General features: G+C 33.6%; 1 protein-coding gene across 2 annotated transcripts in view; it reads left to right on the top strand.

The window, feature by feature from the left end:
- Positions 1 to 4,771: 4,771 nt before the first annotated feature.
- Positions 4,772 to 20,681, top strand: part of LOC118182302 (reversion-inducing cysteine-rich protein with Kazal motifs-like) — a 211,043-nt gene continuing 195,133 nt past the window's right edge. For both annotated transcript variants that reach the window (XM_085818926.1, XM_035351638.2), the window contains exons 1-2: positions 4,772 to 4,920; positions 18,529 to 18,603. In XM_085818926.1, coding sequence (XP_085675052.1) covers positions 4,854 to 4,920; positions 18,529 to 18,603 — 142 coding nt within the window. In that variant the 5' untranslated portion in view covers positions 4,772 to 4,853. The remainder of the gene's footprint in view (positions 4,921 to 18,528; positions 18,604 to 20,681) is intronic.

The raw sequence follows: 20,681 nt of genomic DNA, 5'->3' as shown, positions 1-20,681 counted from the left end.
CTTCCTGCCATTATTATCGCTTGAAGACAGACCTGTCTTTCGTCATTTGCGCTTCTGCAGCTGAAGAGAAGTAGGTTCTGTATTTAAACCTTAGAAACCAACCCTGCAAATTTGTGAAAATTACGCTAACTCCTGTTGCCTTAACATCTCCAATAATCACTATATTCGGCGTGTTATTTTAATGGGGATATCTTAAATGGGAGGGCATACATCATGGTTTCAATCTAAGTAATTAATCAATAAGTTAGAATTTTTAGAATATTGGAACTTTATTCATGTTACATCTTTTAGAAAAACATACAAAACTTCCATACGTACGTACCCCACAAAGGAAAGAAAAAATGTTTTATTGACAGACGTGTTTTTTATAATGAACATTGTCAAGCAGAGGAGGGATTTAAGAATCGAATTTACTCAAGATGTATTCAATAAAAACTTGAGGAATGATATATATTTATCGCTAACTGCAGCTCCTTAGGTAAAGTTTTCAAATGCAAATTTCTGATAGAGCCCTTTTATATTAGGTAAAAGTTCATATAAAAAGAAGGAAATTTAAACCTCTTTAAAAATACCGAAATTCAAAATTTTGTATCTAAGGAAACTGAATTACAGTAAACCCCACTGAATACGAACTGGCTTAACACTCGGTTAACATGAACAAAAGTTCGGGTCCGGCAGCGATGTACATGATCTTATATTAAGTTTTATCGATTAACACGAATTTAGGTTTAGCAAAAATTACGAACTGTTTTTTAGTCTGTTTCATCATTAGATTTTATCATTTAATATGAACTTTCAAAGTTTTTATATTTTTCTTCCTCTTGTTTCTCTGCTACGACTGCGTTCAGAAATGTTTCCCCACGTTTAACCTCTTCGCCGTCGGTAACGCGTCTAGCACGTTCAGGTGAACCTTCCGCAGGGCGGCCGGAACGCGCTACAAGCGTTCTTCTACATTTTAAAACTTTTAAACGTTTAAAACGTTTTCTAAATGTTTACTTTTAACATAAGATACAAGACAGTGAGAGATGGCTTCAACGTCTACTCAGCAGAAAAGAGAAAAAATGAGGTTGTGAATTGGAAAGAGAAGAAGGATATACGTTTGAGGAGTACAGTCCATAATAACTCGATGATTGATGTTGGAACACGGAAAAGAACTGTAAAAAAACAATAATTGTAAAAGTTTACAACAACAAAATGGGAGGAGTGGACCGCCTGGAACAGCCGATGTTATCAAATTATCCTGCTGTTAGAAATAAGCAGATATATTATTATTTTTCCATTATGCTTTATTTAGTTATAATTTTACTTAATATTCATTGACATTCATCCACTACGAAAGTCATGTATGGAAAGTTATGATGTACAGAAAAAACAACTTTACACGCAACGAAAAACAGACGGCCGCTGGGGGAAAAGTTTCGTGGACAGGAGAGGACGGCGAAAGGGTTAATTGAAAACCTCACAGAATGCACGTATTCTTTGAAACATAGCCAGCATGAGTAACACTGCTCAAGAATCGCCCTCATCCGGTCAACAATGAGCTTCGATCAACAAATGCAGTTCTGTATTCATAAAATGAGGAGGCCAAAATTATCCCCCCAATCCCGCAAGGAAATGTTGAACGCCTTGGACATTTTAGAAAGTTTTGCTGCAATATCCAAACTGACCACCAGTTTTACGGAAGCCATGAGCATGTTACCAGATCGTGAGTTATTAAACACTTTTGTTTCCGTCTGCAGCAGCGCAGTATACCGCAATTTTTCACCAATAAGTTAGTTATCTGTAAGTCCATTTTTTCGAGTTACAGTACATTAATTAATGTGGTACTCAGTATTTTCTATGAGGACATGCATATTGTTACAAATTTTGTACATATTTAAATAATTTTAGTGGAATTATATGTAAAACTGCAGTATTTTTTCTTTGTATAATGTAACATGAAAATCTAAAGAAGCGAAGCTTTGCTGGAAATGTAAGAATACAGAGGCAAATCTATTCAACATTGAGTAAATGGCTATATCGCTAATTTGGTAAGATTCGCCAAGCTGACGACGGATTTCGCGACATTTTTGGTTCAGTCCCTTTTCACTCTAATGGGTATTATAGCTGAATAACAGTAATTGATCCTGTATTTAACTGTAACTCTATCCTACCCTCATATGCCTTCCAGTAATTTCGAGAAGGGGAAAGTACTACAGATCTCTCAGCGGCCTGGTGGAAACTATACAAGACTGGACACAGCACCTTCTTGTAGTGGTAGAAGAAATGGTAGAATCATTAGAAATATTTATATACTATATATAAAACAAAAATAGAAAAATAATTAAATATCTAAATTACCTCCAACGCTTGAGGTGCATAAGATTGAATTGTAAAGAAATTTTTCATTAAAAAAATTATGCTGTCCCAAAGGTCTCGAGACTAGACATTATTGATCTCCATTTTTTTATGTTATTGTGTTTATAGAACACACAGTACAGACAGAGTACACCTAGATAATTGAAAATCGCATAGGTCGGAAAAGCTTTCCTGGCGCGGTAGTAACAATACAAAACACAAGAAAGGAAGGACACGAACAAGGTGACAGAACTTGTTTATTAAGCTTAGTACAGCTAAAATGTTGAGACAGCTTTGCTAAGACATTACAGCTTTGATGTTCGTCTATACCAGAATCCAGCGTATCTTCAACATTTGATAGGCAGGGTGATGCCTGGTGCCTTGGCCAGGAAGATCGCCAAACCTCACGCATTGACTACTTCCTCTTGGGTTACGTCAAGACACTGGTGTACGGAACCCCTGTTAACAGCGCTAAGAAACTTGTTACACGCATTGTGGCAACTGCTGGGAAAGTCCGGGACACGCTCGGTATTTTCCAAAACATCAGATCTTCCATACGCCGGAGATCTGAGGCTTGCATAACGGTCTGGCATTGTAATTTCGAACACCTTCTTTCATAAAGACCGTTGTCTGTTTTTTTTTTTTCCTTATTTCCTGGTTTTGCTGTACTAAGCATAATAAACAAGTTTTCTCACCCTGTCCTTGTCCTTCCTTTCTTGTGTTTTGTGTTGTTACTACCGCGTCAGGAAAGCGTTTCTGACCATGCATTGCTGTGTGATTTTCCATCGCCTAGGTATCTCTCCTGAAAGTTTGTGACCACTACCCTAAAACACCGTTATATATATATATATATATAGATAGATAGATAGATAGATAGATAGATAGATAGGGAGAGAGAGAGACAGAGATGAAATAATTTGGAATTCTGATGGCATGGAGATGCGTAAAGAAGAAGCTTGCAGTCATATCCGATTTCATACTCCATTTTATTATCACCGACATTTCCATAAGCTGGTACGGATAAATTGACGCAATAAGCACATGTTCTTGAACGACTGCGTCTATGCCGTTCATAAGTTTGAAATATCTTAAACAGCAATCATTAATTAGCAAGAGGAGCTTAAAGCAAGTATGATCTGTTATAAAATGAAAGTTACATTTCAGTTCCAAGAAGTAATTTCTCTTTGCTTTATCTTGATTTGTTAATATTTGAGCTTCTAAAATTATTATTGGCTGAAGCCTTCTGTAAATTATCTGTTTCATGAACTACATATGAAAGTTATATGACAGCTATTAATTTTGAAACGGCACAGTTTAGTGTTATTTACTATAAGCAGTTACTATTTGTAGGATGGAAAGGAAACTAAGCAAATTAAAATGGAGAATTAAAGGACTATTGCAAAATTAAATTAGTATTTTAATTTACATGCTATTTATCTTACGCACATATACATACATACATATATGTATGGAAGATAAACATTATTACTACATCCGTTAACTGAAACGGATTGATGTGTCACTAAAACTTAATTCTATGGCGATTACTTTTGGATTTCCTTTGGTTTTATTATCCAGGTATTTCGGTTTTTTTTTTTTTTTTTTTTTTTTTCCCCTTCCTTTTATAAATTATTCGTTTTTGCTATACCACATTTAATGTTACAATGGAAGTTTTTTTCTAATTATTTTCAATAATATTAATCAGACAAATTAATAGGTTATCTAATTTTATTACTACGCACATTTTAGACTTAGCCACTAAATAAGTGGAACATATTTTCCTAAACTTTTGTCCCTCTAATCTTTTTTTTTAATTTCAAAACATTTATTGCTCTAATGTTGCAGATTTTAAGAACTAATTATTTTTATTTTATGTATTTTGGATCAAACTTTCATTTATTATTTTTCATAGCTTCTCTTTTACATATTTTTTGGACTTGGTACACTTAAATTGAAAATTACTGCTATTATTAGATGTTTAAGTTTTTTTTTTGCCATAATTTTTAAAAAATGCTTGCTCGGCCTGTGACTAACCCCTATACAATGATATTTCACCTAAATATATGCCTCCCCTAAATAAGAAAAATCACCCCCAAATAAAAATACTGCTAAAAAATATGTGCCACCAGAGGTGGACCGCCTCCTCTAGCTATTCTGCACTTTAAGCCGAGTTCTGTCCTATACGAATGACAAATGTTCATGAATAAAACTTGAGGAATTCTATTTTTCAGGTAAGTTCTATAAGATATTTAATAAATAATAATATCTTGCATTTAAATCGAAAGTTACAATAGTGCATCTTTGGTCAGAAAGCTGAAAAATGTAAATTTCCGGAAATTTAATTAACGAATTCGAAAAATAGCGATAAGTGCGCCAAGCTAGCCCCGAAAGTCCGCGAAGTGTGAAAGACCAAGTACTGTGACGGCAGGGAGTGAGTTCGTTGAGTGGAATGAAAAACGTCGTGTTCTCTGTGATGCCTCAAGGGTGTTGTTGGACATGCTCTCGCGACATTAGCCATGACGTCCCTTCTCGCATCTGTGTTTATGCTCCTCCTCGTAGGTATCTCAGCAGTGGAATCTCAAGGTGAGAAATACAAAAATTTATTTAAAAATTTTAACATTTTCTGTTTTAAAAAATATATTTTTTAGGAATTTTTGAGTGAAAATTGGTATTTTTTTTAATGTCATGAAAGTTTTTTTCTCTGTTCTAGCAAATTTCGGAGTTTTTTTCATTTTTTTGTTTTGTTTCGTTTTGTTCTTCTTTCATTTATTTATAGTCTTTAATTGTCATTGTGATTTTTAAAGTTACGATTCTCGGGCTTACGTGGAAAAAGAAATATATTCGAAATGAACACTAATGTCTAATTTTCAGATTAAAAAATTTTGGCTACTAATATGAAATTTGGTTTAACAGGAGTTTTATTTGATGGAGGAAATTCATCCCCCCCCCCTCAGCATCATAAAACACTTGTCAGATAAAATTTTAAGACAAATACTTCGTTTACGTTGAATAATTCTATAGGAGTTATTTTTACAAACTTTAAAAGATGCTTATTAAATTTCGTTTTGAATCTGATTTAAAATCTTTGCAAAATGTAATTGTTGTTAGTTGTGTTACAATGCTCCATTCCTCAACTCAACTATAGAGCTCCCTCTGCTCTAAACCTCAACCACGTAAAGCTCACGAATTTTATCATGGCAAAAAGACAGTGTTGCGCCTATCGTTGGTTTAGGCTTTGAATACCTTATATCAGTGGTCTCAGAGTACATGCGGGTCGTATACACGATCTGAAAACATTGAGGGGGGCAGATATTTTTTTTTTTTTTTTTTTTTTTTTTACAATTTGACGAATTTATTAAAATAAAAAATATTTTAAATAAATTTTAAAATTCTTTTACTAGCCAACAATAATAATAATAATATCGTTAAGAGAAAAAAATTAATTTATATTTCTTTTGTATCTGAAATTCAAAGTTTGGTACCTACAAGGCATTTTTGTTAATTACACTTTTTTATTCAAAGATACTGATAGCTAAATATTAAATTTCCTGACTGATATTCATTAAAAATAATTTTAACATGTTTAATTGATCGTTTAACTTACTTTAATTTAATCTAAGAATAAATAAATAACAAAATTTTCAGTTAAAACTTTCTTAGCGGGACAAAATCTGAGAATATATAATGATCACCTAACTCTCTTTCTCTTACTAAATTTTTTTCGCCCCATAAATAAAAGTACATATTCGTATGTAAATAATTATGAACATATGTTATATCTTACCACAACTTGACAGTCCATGGTTAGTTCAATTCTGATTAAAGTTTTTAGTTTTGTACAAGTTACTAGAAATTATCTTCATCTTTGGATTGCAGATGCTCATTGGTCAATCGGGTTCTTTTCTTATTCATTTTCAATACTCGAAAGAAGCTCTTCACATATAAATGTAGTCCCAAACAAAGCAATTATGTTAGGGCGAAAATTCGTAGCTGAGCTTATTTATTTTTCTTTTGCCAAGAATGAATAAAAGTAAAAGTCTTTAAATATATCTAAAAAAAAATTTACATCGCATTGTAAATTAACTTGCTCTAACTCTGACTTTCTGGTGCACTGCTCTCGTTCGTTTTTAATGGAATCGAAAACAATATACGTGTAAACTCGGACTTGAAGCAACTAAAATCTTTAAATTTGTTGCAGCACCGTACTTGCAACAAATATAAAACTGAAATGTCTTCGTGGGTTGCATAAAATTGTTTCGGGGCCCGCGCATGAGGCCCGCCGGTTTTAGACCATTGCCCTATAGGAAATGTAATAAATCAACTCACTAAAATAATAAAATTCTTTGTACTTGTATCAAGAAGCTAACAAGATGTAAACAGCATACAAGACGTGCATCATACAAAATGGAATGTTATTTACTGGGAAATAACAGAAAAAGCTATGTTCACGGGTTCGAATTACGTGACTTGAATTCCCTTGCCTTGCAATAAACATATCCCAAAGTTTTTTTTTTTTTTTTTTTTAGCCCAAAGGAGCGTTAGTTTGAAAGAGCTATTAGTCTCGAAACAGCATTTTGCGTTGAATTACTCTAAAAGTCACAATCGCTTTTCAAAATGTTGCCATCAAATATTATCTCCCTGTTTTATATTTAAAGAAATTAAACAATGAAGAATCTGCGTAAATATATGTATGTTTTTGGCATTGTGAAAAAACGTGTGAAAAAACGACGGTACCTAGAGCCATCAAATTTTGAATTGCGTAATCCTCCTTCCGAACATGGGCAGCTGGAAGCTCGAATTTGGAATTTGTTTTATTATATATTTCTTATTATGTAAAACTTTTAAAGAATTTTCGTTAACAAACTAGGCGATTTCGAAGTGAGCAATGGTAACATTGTACGAAAAAAGGAAAAAAACTTTTTTATCTCCAACACTAGAGAATGTCTATCGGAAATTCTAAAGATATGCTGTTTTAAAATATTTCGTGATTTTGCTGTTGAAATGAATTTTATGTAGTTATGTGTCAAAAATATGATATTTAATAAATAACGGTTACACACAAAATGTTTTAAAAAACGGCCCTTTGGGAGCAATGTAAAATCAGAAAATTTTCAGATTTTTTTATTAATATGGTTTTAGGGTTTCAAAAAACCGAAAATTCTTGATGCTGTCTTTTTGTGATTTTTTTTTTTTTTTTTTTTTTTTTTTAAGATTCCAGCTAGATGCTGAGAAACTCGCAGAGAATCCTCCTACGTTAGAAATGGTTTAGTTTAGTTGATTATGGCTATCTGTCCAAGGGGAGGACTTTGGAAGGCAAACTGACTCGTATACACGTTACACATGGAAAAAAACACGAAAACGCTTATGCAGCCGGCCCGTTTGCTTGGAATAAAAACACAGGTCGGAACCAGTCGGAATTACCAGTATTTAGCGATTTTACCTCTCGACCACTGGTGGGCCACGATGGAAGTGTACGTATGTGAGGAATGCTTAAAATATTCATAGATCTAGCGTATTTTATTCATTTAATAAATGTTCAGTTCGTTAAAATAGCGTTCATTTACGCTAACACCATATTCCAAGCAAATATTTCTCAAACCGCATGAAGGATGAAATACACTCATGTCCATAAATTAAGGATAATTCGGAGTCACGCGGAAATCGAACTCTAAAATAAATATATCACCTGTAAAATCACTACACACATCTTCGAGAATCATATGCAAATTTCAGGAAGTAACCAGATGACACCGATGGTACATCACAATGACGAGAGTGTAAGAGAGTGATATATAAGGAATACAGGCAAAGAAGTAAAATTGTCCGCAGGCGCTTTATAAGCATTTCAGTCCAATAACCGAATAGTTATGACACAAAGGACGCATTTGGATGATTTTTTACGTGGTAGAATTATCGGCCGTCTGGAATGTGGGCGTACCCAACTGGAAGTATCAGACGAACTTGGAATTGCCCAGAGTGTCATCTCCAGGCTTTGGCAACGATTCCAAGATGATAGTAATGTGAGAAGACGTTACAGTACAGGTCGCCCCAGAGTTACAACGCCGAATGAGGACCGGTATTTGACAGTTACTGCCAAACGAAACAGGCAGAGCACAGACTCAGACCTGTCTCGTCAGCTCTCTTCAGTCACTGGTACGACAATTTCAAGGCAGACCGTGTACAGACGCTTAGGGCAGATTGGTCTATATGCCCGTAGACCTGTCAGATGCGTTCCACTTACTGCAACTCACTGTCGCCTGCGGTTAGCCTGGAGAAAAGAGCATGCATTGTGGACACCACAACAATGGGCTTGTGTGATGTTTTCCGACGAGTCCAGGTTTAGCTTGCAGTCTGATTCTTGCAGTCTCCTTTCATATGGAGAGCTCCAGGTACCTGTTACCACCAAGAAAACATCGTTGAACGACACCGTTACGGTGTTTCAGGAGTGCTCGTTTGGGGTGGAATTATTCTGGGTTCCAGAACTGACCAGCATGTTCAAATTGGAACCATGACAAGCCAAATCTATCGGGACGTCATTCTGGAACAACATGTACGTTTGTTTCGGGGCGCCATGGGCGCACAATTTGAGTTTATGGATGACAACGACCGTCCTCACCGTGCAAATATCGTAAGCGAATGCCTTCAATCGGAGGATATCACCCGTATGGAATGGCCAGCATTCTCACCGGACTTGAATCCAGTAGAGCACGTGTGGGACATGCTTGGTCGAGGAATTGCAGCCCGTCAACCTCCTCCTACATGTCTACCGGAACTTCGGAGAGCATTGCGTTTTGAGTGGTGTAATATCCTCCAAGATCAGATCGATAATTAGATGCTCAGCATGCCTAGGCATGCTGAGCATCTAATTATCGCCATGAGAGAAATTTAACAGGACTTTGAAAATCACTTACAAAAAAATTCCTTTTCCCACAATAAGAGCCCTAATTTACAGTTATTAGTTACAACTAGTAATCCCTGCAATTCTCTAACGAAATGAATAAGCGAACGCGTGAAACTCGCTACAGGATGAATTGCATGAAAATGAGTATGGAAGAATTAAAAAGCAGAAATTCATTCCAACTGTAAAGTCGTGTATATATTTCTGAGACTTAGCGATAAGATTAAACGAATGTTAATGAGGTTTTCCTTGATCTGAAACGGGTAATTAGTCCAATAACACCAACAAACTTAAAGCGAATTATTGCTATGTCTGAAGTAACTAACTACAAGGTTTAAATAAAAACAGATTTTAGAAAACAACATAGACTTTAGAAGTTAAACGCACTCCTTGTGCTAAGAAAATCAACCCCAGCTCATGGTAATGCAACTAAAAGATGAGTCAAATTCAAGTTAAAGTGTAGAATAATAGCCACAAACTACACACTTTAAATATAAAAATATAAATAGCTGACTCATTAATTCTAAGAGCGTGAAGAACAATTTGTCAGCAGCGAATAACGCAAAGCCGAAAATTTGTAGCGATCAAAGCTGGTAGAAACCAAACGTAGCGTTCACGTGCAGGCCAGACACGAGCTGTCTAAAATCGAAAACCTCAGTTTATAAGGTATTTCTCCCACTTCTCTAGCGTGCCTTCGTGGTGTAACGGTAGCCCGCTGGGCCGGTATTCCAGAGGTCCGTGGTTCGATTCCCAGCGAAGACGGTTGTATATTTTTCATCTTTTCTGCTTCCAATTAACCTAATGACTCTACAAGTTTAAATATTAGCTAACTCATTTACTTTCTGGTGAAGAAACGGAAAGGAGAATTTATAGCAAAGGCTGAAATTATAAATAACTGGTTAATTTAAATAATAAATAAATATTATTAAAAAAAATTATACGAACATGAATCAATTAAGTATAAAACAAACGTTGCACCACAAGGGGCACTAAAGTTAAACAAATTAACTCACGAAATTAATCAAAAACTTTACTGTACACAATGTTTCGAGTAAAAACATTGTTAAACACTTTTAAACATTGATGTAGTACATATAATACTCATGTATAGTAGTTTAGATTAAATGTAAACTTTGGAGCAGAAAACTTTGCTTTGCTTTAGTGATGAATGACCTAATGATAAATTTCTACATAGTCGGTGATAAACAACAAATACTCACATTTTTCCGCAAATAGGGAAAAATTCGCCTATGCTTTTACGTAGCGGGAGGAAAGAAGGGGAAAGAAGAATCCCTTTGACCTTGGTCAGCTCACCACGTCCACGGCACACACATTCGCATTTTCTAATATAAGATCTTAATAAAACTTACTCAGATTCTTTACACAGCACGCTTCTAAAAATCTTGTAAAAACTTATTTGAGAAAGTATAATTTGCTACTTGCACGATGCATTGCGAGTATGAACTTGTTAGAATTTAAGGCTGAGAAGTTATAATTTGCATTTTGTGTATTCATTTGGAACAAAAAATAAGCCTTTAATAACTACAGCTATTGAAAAGACGACGGAATGAAAGTTCGACTGACACGTATGAAGTCGTATAACTAATATGAAACATGTACAAAGGATCGGCTGACATAGCCTGATTTTTGTAACGATGCATGATTGTAATATTTATATAATCAATTTAATATTAAATGTTTTTTTAAAACATTTCAGGCAACCAGAACTTTCAAGCATGTTCTTAGTCTGGTTCAGGGATTCCAAAATTTTTCTCACACTAATCCCTTTTAAAGAAATGGTTTTCTTCATCGACGCCCTTACATTTTTCTTTATAATATATATAACATACAGCATAATCATAATACAAGAAATTGCACATGCGTTAAGCGTCGAAAATATTCATATTTTGCTAATGTTCAATTAAAAAGAAATTAATTTTCAACAAATAACGAAATCTAACTTTGAGTGCGGACACCCTGTCCTTATATTTGGGAAAGTTTTATACTCGTTGTGAAAAAATAAAATTATAAGAAGTTTAAGCCCCGTATGACAAAAATTCTGCGGGATATTTAATTCCAAAAACGCATTCCAAAAAATTTTGATATCATTTTCAACTTGCTTCCAGGAATCAGTTAATTAAGTTAGAATAAGTCGGAAAATAAGTTTGAACGAAGTGCAGCAAAAATGTGTATAATTTAATAGGCCGAGCAAGGAAATCATGTGGTGTCCTCATCAGAGTTAGATTGTACGATGCAATCAAATTTGCTGTATTTATGGTAATGACTGATATCGATGATGTGTCTATTGTAGTTACATCAATCATTACAATAAATCAATCTGATGTTTTTATTGTAATCATTGATTTAGCCTGTATGATTGCAAATTCTGTCAGACTTTAGGTCAATGATATATTTTACATTTTTTAATGAAAAAGTTCCACCAAATGAGTAATTTTAACACACGCCTAACATTTAATTTTTCATATGTACACTTACTAGTTTTGTCGTTTTATGCAAATGTATGAAACTAATGTCTGATTGTAGCACAGCATGCACAGATACTTATTCAAAAATTTCAAAACGGAATGTCTGTTGACGGATTTTATAATTTACATAAAAAGAAAAGAACAAATAGCATATAGCTAGAATTTTTGTATACAAAGGAACAAATATGCGTATTTTATATATACAAGATATTTTTGTATACATGGTATAACATGGCCATGATAACACTACATTAGGCGCCGCTTACTGGGATCACGTTATTCCACAGCTATTTTGATAACATTTATCGAACCATAATCTTAAACGATAAGAAAAAATATCCTTCAGAAAAGAAATGTAATTTAAGTACTTTAATATTAATACAAGAAACATAAAAATAAACTTTCATAGAATTTTAATTATACAGGGGGAAAATGTGTTTATGAGCTGTTCCTAAACGTCTTTAACGCAAAATTTCATCAATGAACTGCTAATAACATTTCTGGAAATTCTTTGACAGGCGATGCATCCATACCCTTTAAAACTCAAAGGGTATTCCTTAGTTAGTAAAAAGTAACATGCAAATGTAAAATTTTAAATTAAGCACAAAAGCACCCATAGTCTGGTTTAGATATTTTCGAGGATTTTTTAGACCGTTACTGTCAGCTTAGTTAGAAAGACAGACTGTCAGGGAGTCGTTCTTAAAATTTTTATCAATAACTTTTAAAAGTGAAAGGGATTCTGCTGAAAGAAGACGGTACTGTTTCCTTAACTGAATCTCTAAGCTATGTAAGAAATTTAAAGCAGTTTAGCAGTAATGGGGAAAATTATAAAATGCTTGATTTACTTTTTGAAGTGTAAACTGTTTTAAAAAGAAAAATTATAAAAAAAATTCCCTTTACTTACCTCCTTCGTGTTGTAATTGCAAAGCACACTCGACTGGCAGTCGGAAGGCCCGGATGTCGAATCCTGCCGAAAGCATTGCAGATTTTTATATGTTTCCTGCTTTAAATAACTTAATGATCCTAAAAATAGGGTGAAGTATAATTCATCACAACCTGGATTTGGCAACCGAATACCTTTCTTTCCAGTCGCTCTAAGTGTAAGAGAATATAAGAACTTTCTGTTTCCATATTGCGTGTCTTAGTGAAGTAATTGAAAAACACATCGGACTAGCATCAAATGATTTAAGTGTTCAAATACCAGCGAAGGTATCGTTTATTTTTCATGTCTCCTGCTAAGAAATGAATGTAATGACTTTACAAAGTGATTGATGTAAAACGACAAAATAATGTAAGCTGACTTCACTAGATGAAATTTATAAAGTACGGTTTTCGTAATGCAAAACTACCAGTTCCACTTAATATGCAAATAAAACTCTGCATTTATTGTTTGGAAGAAAAATTTTTATTCCAGGATTTTATAATCAAATTATTACTTTGCTTGCTTAATCATCGATGTTATAGAGCTTTATTTGATTTTAATTGATTTTTATTTAGAAAACTTCTCTCACAGCTAACAGTACTTATAATAATTGTGAGGAAAGTAGGTAATAGTCTTAGAATAGTTGTACAATATATAGTATTACAAGACGTGTAAAATATTTGGAAATTTGTTCTAAATATTGCATTTTAGAAACAAATGCAGATGTTTAAAGAAACTACACTCCAACATTCCTGTTTCGCTGTCGTTCCTGGCACTAATGAAGATAAAACTCTGAAATACATTTATGTTAACAAGGAATTCTTTCTTTTTAATGTCACCGTAACTATAACGTAGTATGGTTGTATCACTATTATTTGCTATAATTTACTAAAATTAGTGTCATTATAATTTAACTGATATTCGCAATTTTCTTTCGAAAGTTTGAACGGAATAAAAGGTTACAACAAGAGTACGTAGTTGAATTATCGCGGTGATTTCTTTGAATACATTACCTAGAGTAAAAACTATTTCTCTTCCCTATTTAATTCCGCACGCTATTCAGAATCTCATTATTCTTCTACCGCCTCGACGATCCATATGTTTAACCACTGTAAAATAATTTCACAAAAAACGTTTTGCGCCCTCTCCCCGAAAATCTGCCACCCGGGGTGGACCGCCGCCTCTTTGACTTCTAGCTACACCACTGATCAGAAGCCTTACATAAGATAAAGCTGTTATAGAAATCTATAATCATTATCAAAAGTGGTTATTTTGGTCACATTATGATGTTGGGAGGCCCCAACTTGTCAGCAATAGTAGTAGTGACTGCTATGAACTGGAAATTACACAAACTCTTAAGAAGGGTTTAACTCCCTTTTTACTTCACTTTAGAAATCACAGTTGCGTTCACTTGACGCTCACAAACTACGCCGACCCAGCGGTTGAACAAAACAGACAAAAATGCAACTAAAAATAAATGACAGGATGAATAAATAACGAAGTCACTACCTACGAGGCTCTATAATCGTAAATAACTTAACCGCGTTCTGAGATACAGCTGAGATTCAGCAAACTTTCTGATTAAGAATTTGAAAGATTCAACGAACTGTCGAAATAGGCACACAGGCCGAAACGCGCGGTTCTTAAACTTTCTACCAAGCAACCTTCACGCTCGTGATTCAAGAAGCACACTTACAATCTCGCTTCCCTTCTTTTTAAACTCAATTACTTCTGCTAAAAATTTGAATACTCTGCGCGTTCTACTACGATTTACATACTCTGGCATTGGCAATTCTAGGGGAAAGTAAAGGCTTGACAGGAAAGATAGCTTAAACTTAAAATAAATGTTAGTTAAATTAAATATAAACCCTACAACATGATCGCATTCTTAAACTTAAATTGTCTAGAAATGTGCGTAATCATCTTACTTAAAATTCGCTCTATGAAAATATTACCAGCGTAGCTCTGTATGGTAAATATTATGCAGTATTACCCTTTTAAAATTTCTCGATACCTATCTTAAGTTGTGAAACGTAAAAAGGACGTCAAGCGCAACGACGATAAAAAAGGGTAAAAAAAAAAAGTACACTATATATATAGACATATGTATGCGAAATGGTGTTATCGAAACTATTTCTTTGATAAAATAGTGTAGAAAACAATAACCTGACAGCAGAAAAAAAACTATTATTACTTTGAATTTATTCCTTTGAAGAAATTTCATAAACATCACATTAATCTTTGGCTCAGTCCAGTCGTATGAGTCGACAAGACTGGTCCTAAGACAATATTTTCCAGTTTTTAAACCCCTTGCCACTTGGGCGGCCAGCCGCTTAGCATACTTATAAAATGGAGAAAAAGTGTGTAATGATTTTAATGAGTCCAGCTAGTATGATTTCATAAAAGCATTTAATATTTCTAATTAGTCATCTCGTGATTTAAATGCAATTTTGTTTAAATCAGTTAGACTAAAAAATAGAAAACATATTCTTAAGAACTGCGTTTATTACTTTTAGATCGTTTGGTTTGTTAATCAATGAGTCTGGTAAGGCGGAAATAAAAATGTTTTATTTCGAACAGTGTAACCACGGCTCGGTTTTCAGTCGCTCAGTTTGTTAATCAAAAATTCATTAAATTCATACAAAATGTAAAAAAAAAAAAAAAAATCAAAAGCAACTACTACAAGGTTCAGGATTTAGGCTTTGAGTTGCCCGTTTTAGGATGGAGGACTACGTGTATTAAAAATCTGGTGACTCTAGGTTTGGCCGTCGTTTTTCAACAATCCAAGGAACATACAAACATATATGCAAATAGATTCATTATTTAATAGTAGAGATTAAGAAAAAATATAGTTATGCAGTTTGAATAGGGTTCATGATATACTCAATAGTTTCTCAAATGATTTTGATTCATTATGATCGATATTTTTCTTTCTCTGCGCTCCTTCGAGTTTGTTCAAAGACAATGCTTGCAACTTTATATATTACACGCATTCTGAATTCCATTTGTAGGCGCTAACTAAATTATGCATTGATATTTTCGAACATTAGTTGCATTTGGATTGCATTGTCTCTCGTAGGCGACCACTCCTGAAAAAGGCTTGCATTTTTTGTTAGCTCAAAAAAGACGTTAGTCCCAGATGACAGATTAGACTCGAAACAGCATATTACGTTGAATCACTATAAACGGCGTATCACTTTTCAAATTGTTGCCACCAAATATTATCGCCCTGTATTATATTTAAAGAAATTAAATAATGAAGCATCTGCATGAATATATGCATATTTGTCGCATTATGAAAAAAAAAAGGATCTAGAGTCATCAAATTTTGAATAACTCCACTCGACTAATAACTCTGTTTCATATTTTTAAGACTTTAACAAATTTTTGATTAACCAACTCAGTGATTTCAAAGCGAGCAATGGCAACACTGTACGGCTAGGGATAAAAAAAAAGAATTTTTATCTCCAGCGCGCGACAATTTCTGTCGGAAATTTTAAAGACATGTTCTTTTTAAACATTTTTGGATTTTGCTGTTGAATCTAATTTTATGTAGCGTAAGCGCCAAGAAAGTGATATTTAATAAAAAAAAACGCACCGAACGTTGATTATAAAAAGCCCCCTCCCGAATTAAAAAAACAACTAAACCCATCTTAGTAAGAAAACTAAATATTGATATGATGAACTAAGAAAAGACTGGGAAAAAAGTGCGTACTAACACTTGACGGTGCATCGGAAATTCTCAACTTACACTGCCAAGCTAGTTTAAAAATTTTCGTAATTTTACTGTTAAATTGTATATGGTGTAAGAGAGAAGAAAATTATGCTTAATAATGCTATTAAAAAGACAAAAAATGGATTAGTAATTGTCAGTGTAATAGCAGTTTGGTAGACTGCGAGCTCAGCGAAAGCATAGAAAACCTTAACAAACCTTTTGGGGCGAGCGTTGAAATCTAAAACCTTTCCGATTTTCTTTTCATTTCTGTTTAGAATTAAAGGCAATATGATTGCAATAATCATGTATGTTGTTTTCTACATTTTGGGGTCAAATCAATAATGCTGACTGAACATTTAGCTACCAGTCTGTTGGTTTTGCTCAGACTCATAGTCGCATAAGCTCATAGTCTTTCAGATAAAATGCTCGATACAAGCACATGAAATAGTGGAAAGATTTAGAGACTATACATTTACAAACATCACTGCCTTCTCCGGGATTCTAACCTGGGCTCTTCCGTACGGCAGTTAGATTTAGTAACCACTCTCCCGGCTGGCATCTGTCCGATTTGCGTATTGACGAGTAAATTTTGTACGCGTTTGCGGGATTTAAATTCTCTTTGCTCGAGCCAAGAATTGCGATGCCTTTTAGTAAGTTTTATTTTTAGGTTAAAAGGTAAGAATTTTTTTAACGTTTTACTTCTGTAAATTACCTTTTAGTTAACTTGCGATCTAATATATGTGTATTTTATATCAGGAGATTCTAAACACTTTCCATTATTTCATGACACTTTATCTAACATTTCATCTGAAAAGCTGTAAATATATTTATGGCCCATTAGTGTACAAGTGTTGACGAAATCATTGCCTGTGTCAATTACAGTTTAATTACATTTATATTTTGTTTGTGAAGAAAAAAAATTGATGTGGGCTCCACATGACGGCCTTGTATGACCTAAATTATATACATTTTTACTGCATTTTATTTAAACTTATTTCCTCGAATTTCATTAGAGATATATTCCTCATTCGATTAATTCAGTTCTCACTTCACGGCAAAGCAAAAATACATAAAAACTCAAAACATCTTCATTAAAAATTGTAAAATACAGAAAAACATAAAACACCAAATACAGTTAAAAAAATAATTTTTACAATTAAAATTAGAGTTTCTACGCAAAAGCAAGCAATTCGGCCAGCGGGCAAGAAGGTAGATTTTATGGTGTACAAAACGGAAAGTTTACTTTGGTTCCCACTCGGGAAAAAGACACTGAAGGTGCAGACACTGACTTAATCCACTATTCTCCTAAGTTTCAAATGTAAACAAATGGCAGCTCGTTAAGATTAAACTCGCCACTAAAAGCTTTAAACTGTTGATAATTCTATATCTATTGCATACAGATTAACCTTAACTGGAGCATAAAAACTACACAATTCTATCACTTTTAAAGCAAAAAATGGACTATTTACCAACATATAAAAATAAAAGGACTAAGCTCACCGAGCCGGGTAACAAAGTGAAAATATATATATATACGATTGGTGCACACAATTACAACGAAAAAGGGAGGTGCACAACTACAAGTTATAATAGTCCCATACAGAAAATTTCAACGCTCTGCGGCTACTCAAGAAGACGTAAAGAAAAAAAAAAAACCACCTCTGAATCCATTTTAAATCCCTTTTACAATCATTTTTGGCATAATCAGTCCTTTATTCCGTCCGTATGTACAGATGCCAAGCAAAAACATCTTTCAAATGGTTTCGTGAGCGATCGAAATGGATCTTTTCGTTAAAATATGATACCCGAAATTTTTCGTCATTACAGTACTTCCTTGACTTCGTACAAGGAGGTAAAATGATTCAGAAAATAAAAGAGTTAACTAGGTACAATTAGGCTCAACCTTATAAAGCTAATTCAGCTAATTTAGCTTAATCTTATAAATTTATATATGTCTTCTTCATTATGGTACGTATTCTTAATTACGTATGCTTTGAATACATTATTACGTATGTATTATGAAAATTACGTGTATTTTACACATTTATTTTTTACGCATAATTTTATTCTGTACGCATTCATCGTAAGTATCAATAATTAAATCAATTAATAAACACATACAGAAAAAAGTTAATGCACATGGAAACTTAAATTTATTTCTCCTTTCTAGGTAAAGAAATTGATGAACTTCTCGTAGACAATGAAGCTGACAGCTACGTACCTGTCACAGGCAAGCAGAAAAAAAGTAAATATTTCGAAATACAGTATGCAATTGTTTTAGTTAAGTAAAACTCACAATAAACGTATCACTTAGCTGTTCAAGTTACGATAGCTGAGTTACATGCCAAAACTGTGAACTGCACGAAAGGACAATTTACTGTAAAAACAGCTTTGTAGTTATTTTTATACAAATATTACAGACAAAAATTGGTTAATGTTGCACTAATCACTAGGCATTTACATAAAGTATGGCTGTGTGGTTAGCCCAAAAAGACGAGTCTGGCTTTGGCGGAGTCTCACTTTAAATGTTTGAATCACTTTTCAAATTGGTGCCACTAAATATTATCTTCACGTGTTACTTTTAAGGAACATAAAAATGAATAATGTTTCTTGCACTGTGAAAAAACGACGGTATCTATGACCATCAAGTTCTGAATAACGTCGTCCTCCACCCGAACATGTGCACCTGGATGCTGGAATTTTGAATTCCGAATTTTATATTTCATCCATTTTACAATCCATTATATCGAATATGACGTCGAAAAGCGCAAGTTTCGAAATGAAATCTCTTGGTCAAATTTTGTCTTACGAAAGTCAAAAATTTTGTGTTTAATTTTTTTATATATAATGAGTATAATATTTCCCTAAATATAAGTATAAGAACCAGGGGAGTGAATAAAACGTTAGAGTTCTTAATTTTTACAAAAAGGATTTCCTTAAATTTAAAAATGCCAAAACATAAAAATTTACTGCATTTAAAACACTTTTGCAACTGTATATGTCTACTACCAACGATTGGGAAAATAAAGGTCGAGTAAGAATTTTTGTGCATAAAGCGCATTCGATATGTTTTGGTATTTCTCATGCTTCACTGAAATTCTGCTTCATGTCTCTTTAGTCTTTGCTTTATTTTGCATAAAATGGAAATTAGTTCATTCGAAATTATCCTCAAGCCTTTTATAATCGCAACATACAAGTCCGTTTGTTTTTAAAAAAATTTAATCATTTGAATTGAATTTTAAATGTTATGCATCTTAGCATTCCCATGTGATATTTTGATATGAAAAACTCGTTCCGAGCCAGCTCGGCGAAAACATTTCTCTGCAGTTATTTCCTTAAACTTGGGAATTCAAGATACCAAGTACAGGATTTTGGAGTTTGGTGCATTGTCATTTGTTTATTGTCTTCAAGGATATGATCTATTCAGATAGCAATAAAAAAGATTGAACAATGTAATAAATTATTCTTGCAAATCAAATGTTATCTGTCGAACATTTCTTTTGTACCGTCGCATATCTTTCCACTAGTTATTTCTAAACTCTGTATTATTTGGATCTATTTTTAAATGTTCGCATATATTTCTTTCAAAAGAATGTGAGTATTTCCACATGAGCAAGCGACCAAAGTAATTGTGTTGGAAAAGAGGAAAATTCCGTTCAGCACATTTATCAAAAATGTTCGCTACGATAGTCAAGATTCTGATTTTCCTCAGTTAATTGGACAATTATGAATAATGAATTAGGATTATGGAAAGGAACTGTGGAGGAAATGCAATTGTCTTTTCTCATATGCCCCCCTCTAGCCCAACAGGGGCTATTAGTCTTGAAATGGGATTTCCCATGAAATCACTAAAAATGCGTTGTTTCACCTTTCATTCGAGTCTAATGCAATTCGCCAAAATGTAAGATATTCATCTTTCAAACTGAATCTTATCTGTCGGATTTTATCAAACTAAGCTATTTGAGAGCAATAGATTCTTAAGAATGCTCGTTTCTACTTGAATCGGATTCATTTAAATAATAAAAATGCATTTAATTCATAATTCAATATTTTCATAGTATGACGTTATACAGTTTTTATAATTTATTTGTAGTACTAAGTAAGTGTAAGATTTTTTATTAATAAACTCAACGAGCGAGCAGTGGCAACAATGTACGGAATAAAACAGTTTTGTCTACAGTGAGCGAGACTGTCTCAGAAAAAGATATGCTCACTTTACATATTTTACGAATTTGTTGTCGTATTGAATTTTATGTGACATTAAGAGCAAAAACGTGTTATTTAATAAAGTTAACACAAAAAACGTTAATAATAAAAAGATAA

The sequence above is a fragment of the Stegodyphus dumicola genome, chromosome 6 (genome assembly GCF_044657685.1).
Source record: "Stegodyphus dumicola isolate Sdum_Otavi_A_Nest chromosome 6, ASM4465768v1".
Lineage (NCBI taxonomy): Eukaryota > Metazoa > Arthropoda > Arachnida > Araneae > Eresidae > Stegodyphus > Stegodyphus dumicola.
This window is presented reverse-complemented; position numbering and strand designations above follow the sequence as displayed.